This window comes from Nestor notabilis, unplaced genomic scaffold (assembly GCF_000696875.1).
Source record: "Nestor notabilis isolate BGI_N333 unplaced genomic scaffold, ASM69687v1 scaffold12687, whole genome shotgun sequence".
Classification (NCBI taxonomy): domain Eukaryota; kingdom Metazoa; phylum Chordata; class Aves; order Psittaciformes; family Psittacidae; genus Nestor; species Nestor notabilis.
In genome coordinates, this window is record NW_009936104.1 from 29,141 (window position 1) to 45,056 (window position 15,916).

Genomic DNA, 15,916 nt, shown 5'->3' on the forward strand with positions numbered 1-15,916 from the left:
TAGACTACAGAAGGTATTTTGAGGATTTCATACAAATGACAACAAAGTATTCAATTTACCACAAATTACCATTGTCAGTGGCTCCCTGAAGTCTGAAAGAAATACAGTAATAAAGCTTTGATTCAGGAAAGTGCTTAAGGACAAGCATAAGGCCTGTTGAAGTCAGTAAGTCCTAAGCAAGTGCGTAAGTTCTTGGCATGCTGGAATAAACAGCTGAACTAGGATCTCAGGGCACTTCAGTTTCATTTAATTCAGCTTCATGCCTTATCTTTAAATGTTCTAAGAAAAGATCTCTATGTAATGTATTGTTTTCAGATGGTGTGCTTACGAGAGAGGGAGCAACGAATACTTGGCCTTCATTTCATTGGACCAAATGCAGGCGAAGTTATTCAAGGATTTGCTCTTGGAATCAAGTAAGTACAAAAGAATGTCTCTAGCTTCTAAAGCCTGCTTTTTAAGTTATTGTAAGATTATAAAAGATAGCTGCTTAGTTTTGGCAACACTATAAAGAATCCATGATTTCTGTTATTTTTATGTAGTATTGCACATATTTTCACTAAAAATACTTCAGTTCTTCATTAAGATGTACTGGATTTAGTTACTGCAATACTGGATATAGTTAAGGAGCAACTGAGGAAAATACATCGTTGGCTTGATATAACAAAAAATAAAACTGTGCATTAACTTACTAGTGTTAGTTTTCTCAGGGTGTAGCTTCTTTTGCATTCTATGCACAGGATAGGAAATCACCATATAGTTTTGCAAGTCACTTCTTTAAAAGGATGTTTGTGCTATTCAAAAAACCCCTTTCTTTACACCTGCCAAGCATTTTCTTTCTTTCTTAATCTCATCTTTAAATGCACGCAGCCATTGCTCATCAAAAGCTCAGCAAGGACTTGCATGAATTTTTGTATTTCTGGGTTATAAGGTAACCATAATATGTTAAGGTAAGAAAGAAACCTCTGTAGGCTGATGGAAGGAGGAAGATACTTCTGTCTGGAGCTATCTTATAATTGCAGTAACAAGCTTGCCCAAGTAGGTGAACCTGTGTGATTTGATCTTGTTTAAGATTTTGCTCAAATACTGATGTAAAAGTCCTCCCTTTGAAGGAATAAGGAATGATTCTGGGTCTTGTCTGCTTAAATGTAGAATTCCTACTATGCCTCTTGTGTACTACAATTATTTCTTATTTGGTTTTTCATTCTCTTCTTAATGCTGATTCACATCTTCAGAAATGTTGATTCGTATATTTATATTACTAAATTATAGTTTTTAACTCCTCTTTGAAGAAAGCAGGCTGGGACACATGAAATCAACCCTAATTGTGGTGTATGTTAATTTTCCTAAATATCATCATCATTTTATTGCAGTTTTAGTCTTACAGTTGTGAGTGACTAGCATAAATGAAAAGCAGAAACGATTAAGAAGGCAGGACCGCAAGTATCATGTGAGGAATATGTTGGAAATCACTGATTGCAGTGTGCCCTCAGTACACATTTTCAACATGTGTTTGTAGTCCATTAATTGCCAGTGGTATAGATTCTAGAACTACATTTTTTAGGCTGTCATTGTTTTGAAGTTTTATCCAAAATAACCAGTGAAAAGGAAGCACATGAAACTGGAGTGCTTTTCTGCCTTGCCTGAGGGAAATTAAAACTTTAGCCACAGTAAGAGGTTTTCAGCAGGTCAGATTCTTGTATTGGTTTCTATTTATTTCACAAATCCAGAGTTTTCAATGTGGAACACCCACTAAAAGAGCTGGTGTTCTCCTTTGTCAAATATTAAGTCTTACTTCGGCCTCTCCAAAGGATGACTTTCCATCTTCCCTCCCCACTTAGCACTCCAGTAACATCTGTGCTCAGCAGCGATTTTCTGCTTGTTGGTGCTTTTTTGGATGTAGGAGGAGAAGACATCTATGAAGACAGAAGACTTCTCTCTATTTTGTAGAAGGAGAGAACATTATTCCACTGAGAGATTGAAACAATTCTTAAATTTAGGGCCATTTCAGCTATTCTTACAGTATGACCTGCCAGGAATAGCAGCCCGAAGGAAAGTCATCAAGTCTAAAAATGTTATTGGACATGTAAAGGAATTAAGCTAGTGGGATTGTAGCTCCAGGTTTTTTGGTGGGGTTTTGTTTTGTTTTTTTCAAAGAAAGACCTTTTCCTTCTGCTTATGTTATTGATAATTTCAGTTTAAGCCCCAGACTTTCTCTAAGATCACGGAAGAATATTCAAATATCACTTCCTTCAGCAGATTCTTTACAGCCGTCCAAATTATGATTTTCTTACTCTGTGTGTATGTGTGTGTTTTTCCATCTGGAGTCAGAGTTAGGGAAACACACATGTATGTACAAGAAAAGCTGAAGGCTGCAGTTTTGTCACATGTTTTTGCCACAGACTCAGTTGTGACTTGGATAAATTGCTTAATTCTCTCTGTCTCAACTCTTATGACAATTCTTCCCTACCTAACAGTGTTGTGAAGCTGGGCGTTTAAATGTTGTTGTGTAAGTGACTGAGAAATAATAGACGGTATTGTTTGAAGAACAAACGAACTCCTCTACTGATAAAATGGATAAGAGCAGAATTACTTTGAAGTCTTAGGACATTCTTGCTGCTTCAGGTGAATATTGTTTGACTTTGTGAATCTTTGGTTTGGTTTCTAGCCTTTTTTTTTTTTTGTAGATGTGGTGCTACATATCCTCAGCTGATGAAGACAGTTGGCATTCACCCTACCTGTGCTGAAGAAATTACCAAATTGCACATTACAAAGCGTTCTGGCTTGGATGCAACAGTTACAGGCTGCTGAGGTTAAATACCATCCCTGGAAGGAAGGAAAATAAGCACAAAATATATTTGTAAAGAAAAGGGGCACTTAGAGTTCGGAACAGTTTTAATGGTTCAAATTCCAGGAATCTTTTCTTGTTCTCCCTGTAGACAGTTTTTTCTTTCAGCCAGACAAAGAAATTGTCCTCACACCATCTCAGTTCTAAAACCAATTCAGTCCTGCTATAACAAATCTCTATTTCAAAGTGCCTATAACCGTTATCTTGCTGGAGCCAGGAATAATCACAGTTTTGTATATGTAAATATAACTGAAACCAGTGATATCTGAAGCCATCTGCAAATGAAGCCACTGTCATTTGAGTTTTTCTGTTAGTATGACTGAGTGCCAACAGCAGCATCTCACATAATATTCATACAGATGCTAGGAACTGGTCAGGGCCTTCCTTAGGATTTTGGTCATGGGACTTTCTCCTAAGTGCATGGATAGCTCATTACCAATCCTAATCTTGAACACTGAGACTGTACTCACTAGTAGAAACAAGTTCCCAGAGTGTGTAACAATGAGTTAGCAGTTATCTTTGGGTGTTTTCTTTAAAATGTAATATTTACAGGAACTTAATAGAAAATCGCTTATCACTGAAGCTGTGCTGCTACTGGATGAATCCCAATGGATTAATCGGTGGCAGCCTCGTCATGACATTATGGTGATGGCTGAGAATGAATGAGCTCAGAGGTGCTAAAGACAGAGTTGAATTTTATGGTGACTTCTCTGCCTACTCTTGAAGTTTCTAATTCAGTTCAATTCAAATTGACACACCTCACAAATTACTGCTTGAACACCATCTATTAAGCAATGCTGACAAGCAGAATCAAACCCACTAATAATCCAATTCATGCCGCATTTTCTGTTTTATAGGATGCGGAAATCTGGCTGACACAGTGATATATTTGTTGGTTTGTTTGTTAAGATTTTCTCACTGATGAGGTGGGTACTGATTCTGAATGGATTTAGGTCTGGCTTTAATAAAACATGTTACTGAAGGGAACTATATTAAACAGTGATCTAGAAAATAAATGGTCCTGCCCAGAATAAAGATGGAAAATGTATAGCTGCAAACTTGGGTTTTTAAGCATCGACCAGAGTAAGAAAGCATTAATCTGTTGCAAAGTTCTGCTTATTTTCCTGCTATCCAGGAGGGGGAGATGCTGGCTAATTTGTAGCAACAGAAACAGAAATCTGAGAGTGAAGCTTCTCTTACAGGACTCTCTTAAATAAGTAGCCTGACAAAGTGAAACAAACTGCTCTGAATTTTCAGTCCCAGTTGCAGTTGTCAGCTTTTTATATGCATAGTCACGTATTTCTTGCACCCTTTACAGTGGAACAGTGCATGTAGGAAAAGATCAGCTTGAGGTGAAACAAATGCATCCTTTTTGCAGTTAATTCCTATCGGTGTTTTTGAGTGTGGAATTTGGTATTTCCATAGCTGTCCTGCTTGTTGCGCAGTTTGGAAGAATAGTCTGATGATTGTATATATATTTGCTATTTTTAATTTGATTGCCATTTCCACTGCTGCAGCAGGCAACACAGGCAAATGGTTGGTTTCTTTCAAGGGTGGTATCTTTTTTACTATGATAAAGAAATCATAGTAAAACTGAGAAACCAGTAGACAAATAGCGATCAGAATTTCCTTCTAAAATGTGATGTAACAGCATTTATCACACTGTCACTGATAATAGAATACTGCATTTCCAAAGATTTGTTCTGACTTAACAACAAAAGGAATCTTAAATGCTTTCTTTATGAAGTTTCCTGATTTGTGGTCCATATTTCTGGCCCATGAAAGAGGAAGGAGTGATACTATTTGACTGCAGGTGGCATTCCCTATGAGATCTGCTGATGCTATTTTTCATCTGTGAAGTCATACATAAGGTTGTAGTTGTATAAAGAAGTTCTTTGAGTGGAAGTGTTGTTGAAACACTACCTGAATATTGCAACTGCCTTTAGAAGAAATTATGAAAAATTTATATCTGTATATAAGATATATATACATATATATATACGTATGCATTCAGAAGTTGGTTCCCCTTATTAAAGATCTTCTGTGTGTGATAATGCCAAAAACCCTACCAGATTTTTCAACTGTTTATATATATATATAAAAAAAAGTTCATAGTAAATTGGGCTTTTAAATTGTTTTACTTAATATTTCAAAACTTTGAGATACTGAGCATTGCAGCCTACAGAGATTTTACTGTCAGAAACATCCCGCCTCTGACCAAACTGTAATGTCTATGCATGCAAGATTATTTTTTTCCTAGTGGTTGCCTATTACATTTCTTTTTGTACCCATAAACGAAAACATTGGTGTTTAGCCATGTGTGAGTTGCTTCCCTTCTCTGTCCTACCAGTGCATCCAGCAGACTGAGGTGTCTGCTGCTACAGACAGATCAATGGAAAGATGAGTTAATTTCATTCACCATAATGTTCCAAATAATGATTTGGGACAAGAAGTAGAGAGATCTCAAGGAAACGTGTCCTCGGTGTATGTGGGGTTTGAAACTAAGGCATGTCATCATTCTCAAGAGTAATAGATCTGTATTGGTTTTAGAACTGCTGAGTGGTCTGCATGAAAATTGATCCTGGATCTTGAACAGCAACCTAGTTCTGTTCCTCATTTGCTGGAAAATGTTGTTGCCCCCGATGTAAAACTAAACATAGATTCACACCTACACAACCCTAATGTCAGCATCAACAGCAAGACAGAATAATGACAGCTACTGTGACTGTGCTTTTTTTCCTGAAGGTTTCACTAGGGATGGTCCTTAAGAATTGTTTTTTTTAAAGCCTGACTGACGTAAATTGAAATGGCTGATGTACACTGCAAATCACAGACTATATGTGAAAATGGTAAAAAAAGAAATTAGAAAATACAGACAGGCTTCTTCTCGGGATGCCAGCTGATGAGGGCTTGTTTGTCAAACCACCCCGTGGTGCAAACAAGTCTGAGCATTGCTGGGTCCCTCATATGTGTGATCCCAGTATTTATTGTGTTGTGAATTAATGAATTAATAAAGATATTTTTTTCTAGTAAATGCTTGAATGTATTTGTTTGATTTTGTACATATGACTTATGCTGACAAAAGATTTCTTTTTTGATCTTAATACTGTTTCTCTTGGTTGAGATATTTGTTAAGGAAATAAAGAAGTAGACAGACCTTTTAATAAGGAAATGTTGATACCTCTCTGATGTGTAAACTGAATAGCCATGAAGATTATTTCAGGCTGGATGACCTTCCTATTTTAAATTTAAACTAAGAGAATCTCTAGACTTGGTAAGTACAGTTTCAAATACTCTCCTGTTTATTCCAGCTAATGAGGTCTAAGAGGTATTTTCACAGTCCATACGTGCTGACATGCTTCTTGAAGATTTGTCAAGATAAACTCCTTTGAAATACCGTGCAGTCAGAGTATTACACAACGACTATATACTGTATTCTACAGTAGCTATTCACTTTGGGTTTTTAACTAGAACATGTAGTGGAAAAGCATTGCAGCACAGCTAATTAGTAGCTATGGGTACTGCTGTGTAAAAGTATTGGAAAATGAATTGGGAAATGACTAGCAAAATGTATTTTAAAACTCTGGGAAACTTCTCTGTCAGAAAAGAAAGGGACTACATTGTTTGAATTCATGTCAGTTTTATTTCTTTAAATCCACTTATTTTGATAAGAAGTTTCCATTAAGTCAGGTGATGCTGAGCTTCTGAAACAGGCTAGTTTAATATTACCTCAGTATATGCCCTGGATTTGATGCTGAGAAGGAATATTGACTTTATTATATTTAAAGGCATGTTTACTTCTGCATTTTTAATCTGTTTTAATTTTCTGGAATATTTCATTGCAGGTTCTAACTAATTAGGGTAGCTAGAAACAGTGGCTAAAAAAGGTAAGCATAATTTCTAATATTTTTTTTTTGTTATTCCTTATTTTCATGTACCATTTAATCAGAGATTCATAGAATGGTTTGGGTTAGAAGGGACCTTAAAGCTCATCTAGTTACAACCCCCTGTCACATGCCACTGCCCCCCCCTGCCACCTTCCACTAGACCAGGTTCCTTCTACCTGTGCCAGCGCCTCACCACCCTCAAAATAAAGAACTTCTTTAATCTAATCCAAATCTACCTTCTTTCAATTTAAAACCATTCCCCCTTCTCCTGTCACTACATGCCCTTGTAAGAAGTCCCTCTCCAGCAATAAATTCCCTTTTTGTACTGAAAGGCTGCTGTAAGGTGTCCCCTCTTCGCAAGGTTGAACAACCCCAACTCTCTCAGCCTTTCTTCACAGGAGAGGTGCTTCAGCCATCTGATCATCTTCATGGCCCTTCTTTGGAGTTGAATACACTGCACTATTTATATTATACCTAATGGTAGCTTGTTCTCAATGCTAATGTATTATGTACAATTAAGTTTTGCTTTTTCCCATCTATGCATGCACTGTATGTCATTATACCTACTGGAAAATGTTTCTGCAGTTTAGATTATTCCAGACCAGGAGCTGGAAAAGATATTTCTGTTTGCTAGCACACTTACTCAGGTAAAAATCTAGATGCCATAGTGCAATGTATTTCTAATGAGAATAGTTGCATGTACAGACTTTTGAGTTTGAAGGTTTTCTTCAGAGGCTCATGACTATCCAACAAAGTAGGCAATTTTTTGCCCATACAAATTGCCATTTGTCTAAATCTCAGTGAAATCAATGTACTCAAATGTTAGCCATTAATTTCAGTGGGATGCAAGTATGTGTCTTAAGTGCTTTGTTAAAGGGGAATCAATATAAGCATATGCCAAAATGTCTTTCATTATTACAGTTGGGGAACAGACTGCAATTATGATTTAAAACATAAAAGGTACAATAGACATCTATGATTAGGCAATGAAATATGCCTTTAATAAGCATAGTGCAGACAGTTTGTTTTGCAATAAGTAAACTTGTATAAAATTCATTGACTTTTTCATTCTTTCAGATCTATGTGCTCACTTTCAAGAGAGGTTTTTAGTTTTATGCACAAAGTTTTCCTGATGTTCTTCCAGAAGAAAGGCTGGGTTTGTGAGCATTTATTCTAGTGCCAAACTTGAATTTTACTGGGAAAAGAGGAACGAGCAGAGCAGACTTCCCCCCACCCCCACCCCAGGACAGCATGCAACAGATACTCAATTTTAAAAATGGAGTATTTCTGTCCACTACATGTCCAAGGGCTAATTATGTTTCTGTTGTGGCACTCAAAGTCAATATTGTCAACTCTTCTTAGCTCTAATCCTCTACATTGAGTTTTGATGAGCCAGGTGAAATATCCCCTTCAGCACCTTACTGCAATTCTTGTCAATCATCTTGCCATGAAAAACATGCATATTACAAAGGCTCTGGCAACACTGCATCTGATTTCAGTCTTTAATCTTATATGTACCTAAAGAAAACACCATTCCAACTACTGACAGTCTGTTTTGGACATGAATAGGATCTTATTTGCTGTGGGAAACAAAAGAAAATTATCTAATCTTTAATGGATATAATGGAACTCTTTGGCCATCACAGTATAAAGGCTTAGTTCTAAACCACTGATCTAGGAAGTAAACCAGTGAACTGGTGTAGAAATGAAGCAGAATATCTCGTGAATAAGTAAGAAAATGCATATTTATTTATTCATCCTGTAATTATAAAATACCTCATTTCAAGCACTTGTGGAGTTAGGAGAGTGTCTTTTTTTGTAATTCCTAGAGTTTCTTTGCAAGGGCTGCTGTCCACTGAAGTCCATTTTTAAGCATGGTACTATGTGTGTCTGTTGTTGTTGTTTCAAGATCTGGCACATCTAAGCTTTTCTGGTCCTACAATGGAAAATTAACATCATCCCTAAGAAGCTGGAATATAAACTAATAAGGTAGGTTTCCAGAATCTGATTGCATCAATCAGAAAGATATAGTATGAGAAGTGGATATTCCCTGGGGGGTAGTGTGAAATGGAGACCAGTCTTGTTTGAACAAGGTGCTTTGCATTGTTAGGTAGAGGTATTGGGAGTTGCAGCCTGTCAGAACCAGCATCTTCAAGGAGGGGGTGGGGGAAATTTTTTCCAAGTTAAAGTCTCAGCAGTTTGTGGTATGTCCAATATACTAGGACAATAATTTAAGGAAACCCTTTATACTCCATGAAAGATGAACTGTAAAGATACACTTTCTGCACCTCCTCCCCTGTTTTTCTTCAAATCCTTCAGAAAGACTGTTGGATTTTTTCCATCCTTTTTCCCTTTACTTTAAAGCAACATGGAAATCAGGCTTATTTTCCCTTGTTTCAGCATAAAACTGAAGAGCAAGATCCCTCTTCTTAGATCTTTCATGAGGAGACTTTATTTTCCCAAGGCTGTGTGAAGAGTTAGAATTCGCTAGGTGGTAACAGAGCTGAAAGAAATCTAAAACAAAAGGACTATAGATACCTGGTCAGGCTTTGTCTGTTAGAATATTATGTAACTCCAGTAAAATAAAACACCAAGGGAAAGAAAACAGTGGAAAAAAAGACAGGTTTTAGGCTTTAAACAAAGAATCAAGAACACAAATAAATGTTCCCTTCTTTGCAGGCTCCCTGTGAGATAAGGCTCAAATACATTATTCCACAGCGTGCTCCTAACAAAACAGTCAGAATTGAAAACTTGTTTTATTTTTCTGTCTTACTAATGTGTGAATGAACTGTGATGCAGCCAACCAATATTCTATTCACACTGTGTCAGAGCAACAGGTTATGTATCAGCTTTTAGCTTTATACAGGAGGTTCAGCTGTCGTACATGACGCCCTAGTTTGTAACGCAATTAGTGATGCATGGCAATCTTTATTTAAACACCTTTGTTCAACTGGGACAAAGGATTGAGCTGTGGCATTTTTATTTTATCTTTATACCTTCCTTTTCATCTCTCTCAAAGGATCAAGAGGAAGTGCATTAATTTTCAACTTCACATGAAGGCAATTTGTACAAACATAGCTGAAAACATCAGGAAACCCAGGCATTTTCCTTAGAGAAATGGTGTCAGCTGATGTTCTGCTGGCAAAAGACTCCTAAATAATTGCGAATAAGCTGTTAGGCACAGTAGTTTGGGCAGTAGGGTGATCATATCATATTCTGATAGCACTGTTCAGTTTGGCTAGCTTAGATGAATGATTCCCATAATGTAGAAAGCAAAGATTATTAACCATATAACAGGAAGCAATTTAAAGAATACAGGCTGCTTTGGAGACATAAAAAGTGGGTCTCAGATTGTCAAAGGATTTTTTTATTACTTATTTAATTTACACCAGACTGGGATCTAATTGAATCATGGAAATGTTTTGATTTTTGCCTCTTTAATTGTAATTCAGTTTATTTCTTAGACATATTTCAAACACAGGAAAAATAAGGAAAGTTCTCTTGACACTTCAGACTTTGCTTGCATTGATTTCTGGCCTTGTTCATTCTACATATGTCATGATAGCTTGAAGTTTCAGGTCAGGACTTTGGTTCTTGACCTTAATTAGGGATTTAATTGTGTTTTTGCTTGCTCCTTCTATTTTTCTTGTTCTGCTTTTTTGTGAGATGCTCATTCTATTTTACTTGGCTACTTTTACCCCTTTTTAGGTGTTAATGGGTGAATTCCCTTTGGATAGCATAAGAGCCCAGTATAATACCCTCCTAAGATTTTCAGGATTTTCTGTCTGCATCTTCCTTTAATTCCCCTGTACTTCCCAAATCTGGAAATGCCGTAACTCTAGAGGAGGCGGTTCTAAATAAGTCTAGTCCTTAGCTGTGATATAGTCCCAGTTGAAGAGTGAGACACCAACCATTCTGAGTGTTAACAGTTGGACCTTCTGAAAGGCATCATGTTTCCCTAATGACAAAACGTATCAGATTCACAAGCTGTGACAACAGTGCCTCCGGGTTTCCATGTCAGTGGCAAAGTGGAACATCTGATGAAAACTACTTGTGAAATGCAAGGCCACCTTCTCTGTCATTGTGATTACTGAGAGCATTATGGTCTTGAAGTTTTGTATGGAGTAGCAAATTCTGAAAGTCCAGAAGGCTTCCCTGGAATGATGAGACTGTCCATGTTTGTGGGGCTTAAACATCCTTGTGAGGCCACTTCATTGTCTTATGCTCTAGTTCTGGATGTCCTAATATTTCCCAAGTTCATAAGTTGGAAGAACATTTGCTTTAAGCTATTGAGTTCCTGCCTAAGAACAGCGGAGGGGGGTGTTCACTTGGATCTACATTATTAATTGAAGCACTCTCCCTCACTGTATTTCAGTGAAGTGTAGCCAAGAACAACAAGATAAGAATTAATGTGACAAGGGAGTTTCTCAGGCTGTGCTGGTGCGCATTAGCTTGGCTGAAGAGAAAAAGAAGCTGATACTTGAGTCTTTTGAGTTGCGAAGGGTCTGATCAGTCCTTGAAGGGGAAGCACATGAATGGCCCAGTTGTCATCGCATTTTATTTTTCCTCCAACTTTGACTAATAGTGCATTTCCTCTGGCCTCCCACGGGCTGTCCGTGGCTGACTTGCTTTGTCACTCTTCACATCTAGTCGCTGCCTTTACTGTCCATGCTGTTCCCATGGCAGGAACCTGGTGTCCTCTAAAAAAACGCACAGGCACAAACCATCTGTCATTCTTCCCACTCCTCTTTCAAGTGACCACTTCCCATATTGTGTGGCCTTGCAGGCTGAAAGCAGCCTGCCTCCCCCTGCATGCCTGGAGTACATGCCAACTCTCCCTGCTTGATAAGGGACCTCCCGACATTCTGATGTAAAAATACTAATGGCCATCTCCCTGTTGATAACCAGCTCTGCCTTTTTATTGTGTTCATGGGGTGATAAGTTGTCTGGATCAACAAGGAGTTGTCCCTTTTGCAGGCAAAGTAATTAGGGTCAAATTAGGTGTGAGTTGTGAAATGAATCATTGCAACCACCAATAATTTGTGGTGTGCTGTGGAAAAAGGGAAAAAAAAGGAAGCTGGAGAATAAAAGGGGAAATTACTGTAGGGCACAAAGAATCAAAGTGATTAGGAAGGAGGGAGGAGAGAATGGCTGGCAATGCTGTAGCATCTTGAGCTAAGCTGTAGGCTCTGCTGGATTTGGTCTCCTGCAGCTGTGGACTGTGAAATCACAGAACAAGGTAATTCTTTAACACCATTTAAGAGTCCTAATTAATCCATACCCAAGATGTCTTAGGGAGAGGAAGACACCTGACTTTGCAGCAGAAATAGTGCATTTATGCGTATACTGATGATACTGCTTACACATCTCCAGATGTGGCCCAACCAGAAGCATGCTCATGGGACTTGTAATATTTAGGTGCTCTAGGAAAATCTGCAGCTATGGCCATTATTGCAGACTAACCTGTGCCTACACTGCATCTGTCAAGTGGGCAATACTGATAGTATAGCTAGATATAGTTTGATCTATAAAAATTATAAAAAATATAATCATACAAACACCTTTTCTGGATGTTCAGTAAAAAACACTGGGAGCAATTTTCTTGCTTTTTTTTCAAGTGCTGGTTTGTGAAACATGTCATAATCTGAATCCCTAACATGAATTACAGGGATCTAGTCTCTGCTGGAAATTAAGTCCCAACAGATCTAAATTACAGCTGGAATTTCTAAGCTGAAAATCCAGTCCATCCTTCTGGAGCAGCACGTGACAATACACATATGACCCATGTCTAGAAATGATGTTCTCTGAATCCTGCCTTTTCCTACAGTATAGCTTAGACTCACTGCTTGGGGACACAACTTCTTGGATCAGTTGTTGCCAGGGCTGCATTACAGCGGTTTTGAGATGATTAGAAGAAAGCAATGTAGATAAACCTTCAGTTTATGTATATAAACAGTGTAACTGGCATGAGCATGTTTTTCCAGGACCATTAACCAAGGCTGGGAGAAGGAAGATGCAACTCAGAGGTCAAACCTATGAAAGCAAAGCCAGTTTGACACACCAAGAGCTCTCTGTGAATTTACTCTAACTTTAGAAACTGGGGAGCTCCAAGCAGAGAATGGGAATGGAAGATAGTACAACACCTGCTGAAAAGCTTCAGTTTTGTTTTCTGAGGTGAGGAGCCTGAATTTGTGCCTAAAATGCAAAGCTGAAGGTGTGCTGAATTTGCTTGGAAATGCTGCAAAGCTATTTTCATTTCCTGTAACTATTGTGAAGTTGGCTTTTTTCCATGGCTAAGCCCCAGTTCTTAGCTAGCCAGAATGAAGTGGCAGGGGAAATTCACTTTCTCTTTCATCTTATAGTATATCTAGGAGGCAAGAACCAAGACTTTGAGCCATTAATTCCTAAGTCTGTGGCTTGATTTGCTGCAGTAGAAACCGTGCTTTAAGGGTTTTGTCTTTTCATACCAAAGCTAATTGTTAATTGCATCTTCTTTTCTCTAGCCACTGCCACAAGGAATGACGGGCTTCTGTGCTGATGACAGATCTGCCCCTCCGTTATCAGACACTGCTCTTTTGCCATCTCAGTTTCCTAACAATTGCCTCTGCCTGGGAGCCAGTGGAGCAGCCATGTTGGGCCAAGCAGATCTCTGAGAAGAATGATGGATGGTGGTGTGATTCCCTTCAACACGTCTGGGACACTGAGGTTGTGTTAATTTTTTATCTCCCCCCATATACCCCCTTTCCTTGCTCTGAATTCTTAATACTATACTAACTTGAAAAAAAACATTTTGTGGCACTGCTGTGTCTCTCTTTTGTCAAGATTGTGAGGAAAGAGATAATTACTTCAGGTGGCAGAGGCTGGCAGATGACCATCAGAGGGTACACAGGGAATAAATTTGACTGGCTTTGCCAAATTTCTAGTGTTTATGCCAGCACTACTGCTTCCTTTTCTCTCACTACTGTCATATATATGTCATTTTGCTACAGTTTGCATACTGGCCTTCCTCCTGTGCTTGAGGAAGAAGTAGGTATGAGTGATACAGTTATACTAGCACAAAACTCTGGAGATGTCATACCAGCACAAAGCAAAGTTCGTCTGGAAGCAGCTTGCTCTGAGAAGTGTCTGCAAGCAGTACAGATGTCCACGTGGAGATGGGTTCCTAGGGCTGGATCTCAGCTGTATTGAGAATCAGCTTTGTATTCACATACTTCCCTGAAATACTCTCTAATAGCTGATTTGAACAGTCTTTAGCAGAGATCATATTTCTAGTTTGGGATTCCCATTATACATCTTTCATTAATACAGGGATTCTCCGCAATCAGAGACCAGCACCACAAAACAGCTGGATCCATTTTGGCTTGACAAGGGGCATGGGCATTTTTTTATATATATTTATGGCTCTCGTGAACATTCAGAATGCTTTTTATAAATATTAAAAATAATCAAGGGTTCTGGAAAGAATTCATACTGCATTGCCATCATCTGCAGGAGTTCTTCCATCTTCCTCTAGAATATGGATTACTAGCTGACACTATGAACTAACTGGTCGAGTCTGGGAATTTCTAGCTACAGCTAGAGGAAAAGGGAGGCTGCAAAGGGGATTGGTATCTCTTGATCATCAGAGAGAGCAAATATAATACAGGCGGCAGCCTGGCTGCCCCTGCAGCAAGTCAGAAGCAAGAAGCTTGCGAGCAGGCACCTCAGAAAGCTCCCCTGAGTTTTGCTCTGCCTGCTGCACCCGCTGTGGTTACTTGGTAGGTTACTTGCCCTGCTTGTCTTGAGGTAGCTAGAGTTGAAGCATATGTTTTCCATTTAGAGCTTGGAGGATGCCCAGGTCTGACTTGGCATGCTGTCTGCACTGGGCATCAGCAGTACAGATGTGGAAACCACAAACCCGATTAATATAAGCCTAGAGTAAAAACTCAAATAAGCTTATAAATAAAACCAGACTCACAGATTATTTGTTTCCATATTAGTCTATAATAGACCCTACTCAATATGTTTGTTTTATTTGGTTTGGTGACCGACATAGGTATTTATATTTCCAATAAAAATTGAAATCAGAATACAACAGATGAAGTAAGCTTAAATTATTTGTGCAGAAGATGATTGCAACTGTCTGAAGCATGTAATTCCTTACATGAAATGTTAGCCTGCTTTGAACAGAGATGTGACAACCTCCTCAGTATTTAATTTGCCATTCCTTCATAGCTCCAAATCATGCCTTTATATATTAAAATGGACTCCTAAATGCACTCTAATCCTCAATGAAAAATTCAGAGGTGTTGGATGGCTTGCTGGGTCCAATTCTTGGTGTAAGCATCATCTGTGATCTTGGGTGTGTCCCTCGATCATCCCCATGTCTTAGCTTAAAATGGTGACTGTCTTTTTTCCCCTGCCAGTCTCCTGCTGAGCTCTGGGCATGCTTGAGGACATCTAGTGCCCCTTTCCAGTGCAACTTCAGCTGCTCCAGTGCAGGTAATGAAACCATACAGAGAAGAGAGTTCCAAAGAACTCTCCATGAAGTTTCTTTAGTGGTGCTGACAGATGTTTTACTCAGTGGAGAAGACCTCTTCCTGAGAACTGCTGGCCTTTTATCCAAGGTGAGATCGCTTTGATTCAGCTCTATTTAAGCACAACTGTACTAGAAAAATCTTTGGTTTGGCAGAGTAGGGCATCTAGTTTATTTTTCCTGTACTATGACACACCTGTGCAAAGCCTGACAAGTCTTTGAAGTGAGACTTACTGCACTGGGGCCTTATCTGTGGTAGGTAGTATCTACAAGTAATCAATACCTAGCTTTTAGACCATCCCAAGGCAACATAACTGGAATTGTGCTTCTCTCCCCTAGACCTACTAAATAGATAGTAGAGTGAAATAAGCAGTTCCACATGTTGGTTTGGATCTGTCCGTAGGCTGTCAAGGGAGCATGCAGTTCTTGCATCCCAGTGGGACAAACCTGAGCTTTGGCTAAGTATTTGAAGTGACTTTTTGGTTCAAGTGGAACTCTTAAGACAAATGAATAAACAAACAGTGCTCTCTTCCCATCTTTGCCTTGCAAAAACATAAGGGAAAAACTCTCACACCCTTTGTTAGGACGTCAGTGCCAGAGGAAAGACACCAGCAGTTACTCCACTCAGATGTCCAGTTTTCCTTTCTGATTGTTTCTCTGGGTTTCTTT

At 38.7% G+C, this 15,916-nt stretch overlaps 1 protein-coding gene across 1 annotated transcript in view; it reads left to right on the forward strand.

The window, feature by feature from the left end:
- The window catches only part of TXNRD2 (thioredoxin reductase 2), a gene marked incomplete at its 5' end in the record, with an annotated part of 31,292 nt that extends 28,484 nt beyond the window's left edge, over positions 1 to 2,808 (forward strand). The window contains 2 exons of the mRNA XM_010018175.1: positions 316 to 413; positions 2,685 to 2,808. Of these exons, the coding sequence (XP_010016477.1) occupies positions 316 to 413; positions 2,685 to 2,808 (222 nt within the window). The remainder of the gene's footprint in view (positions 1 to 315; positions 414 to 2,684) is intronic.
- Between the last annotated feature and the right edge of the window lie 13,108 nt (positions 2,809 to 15,916).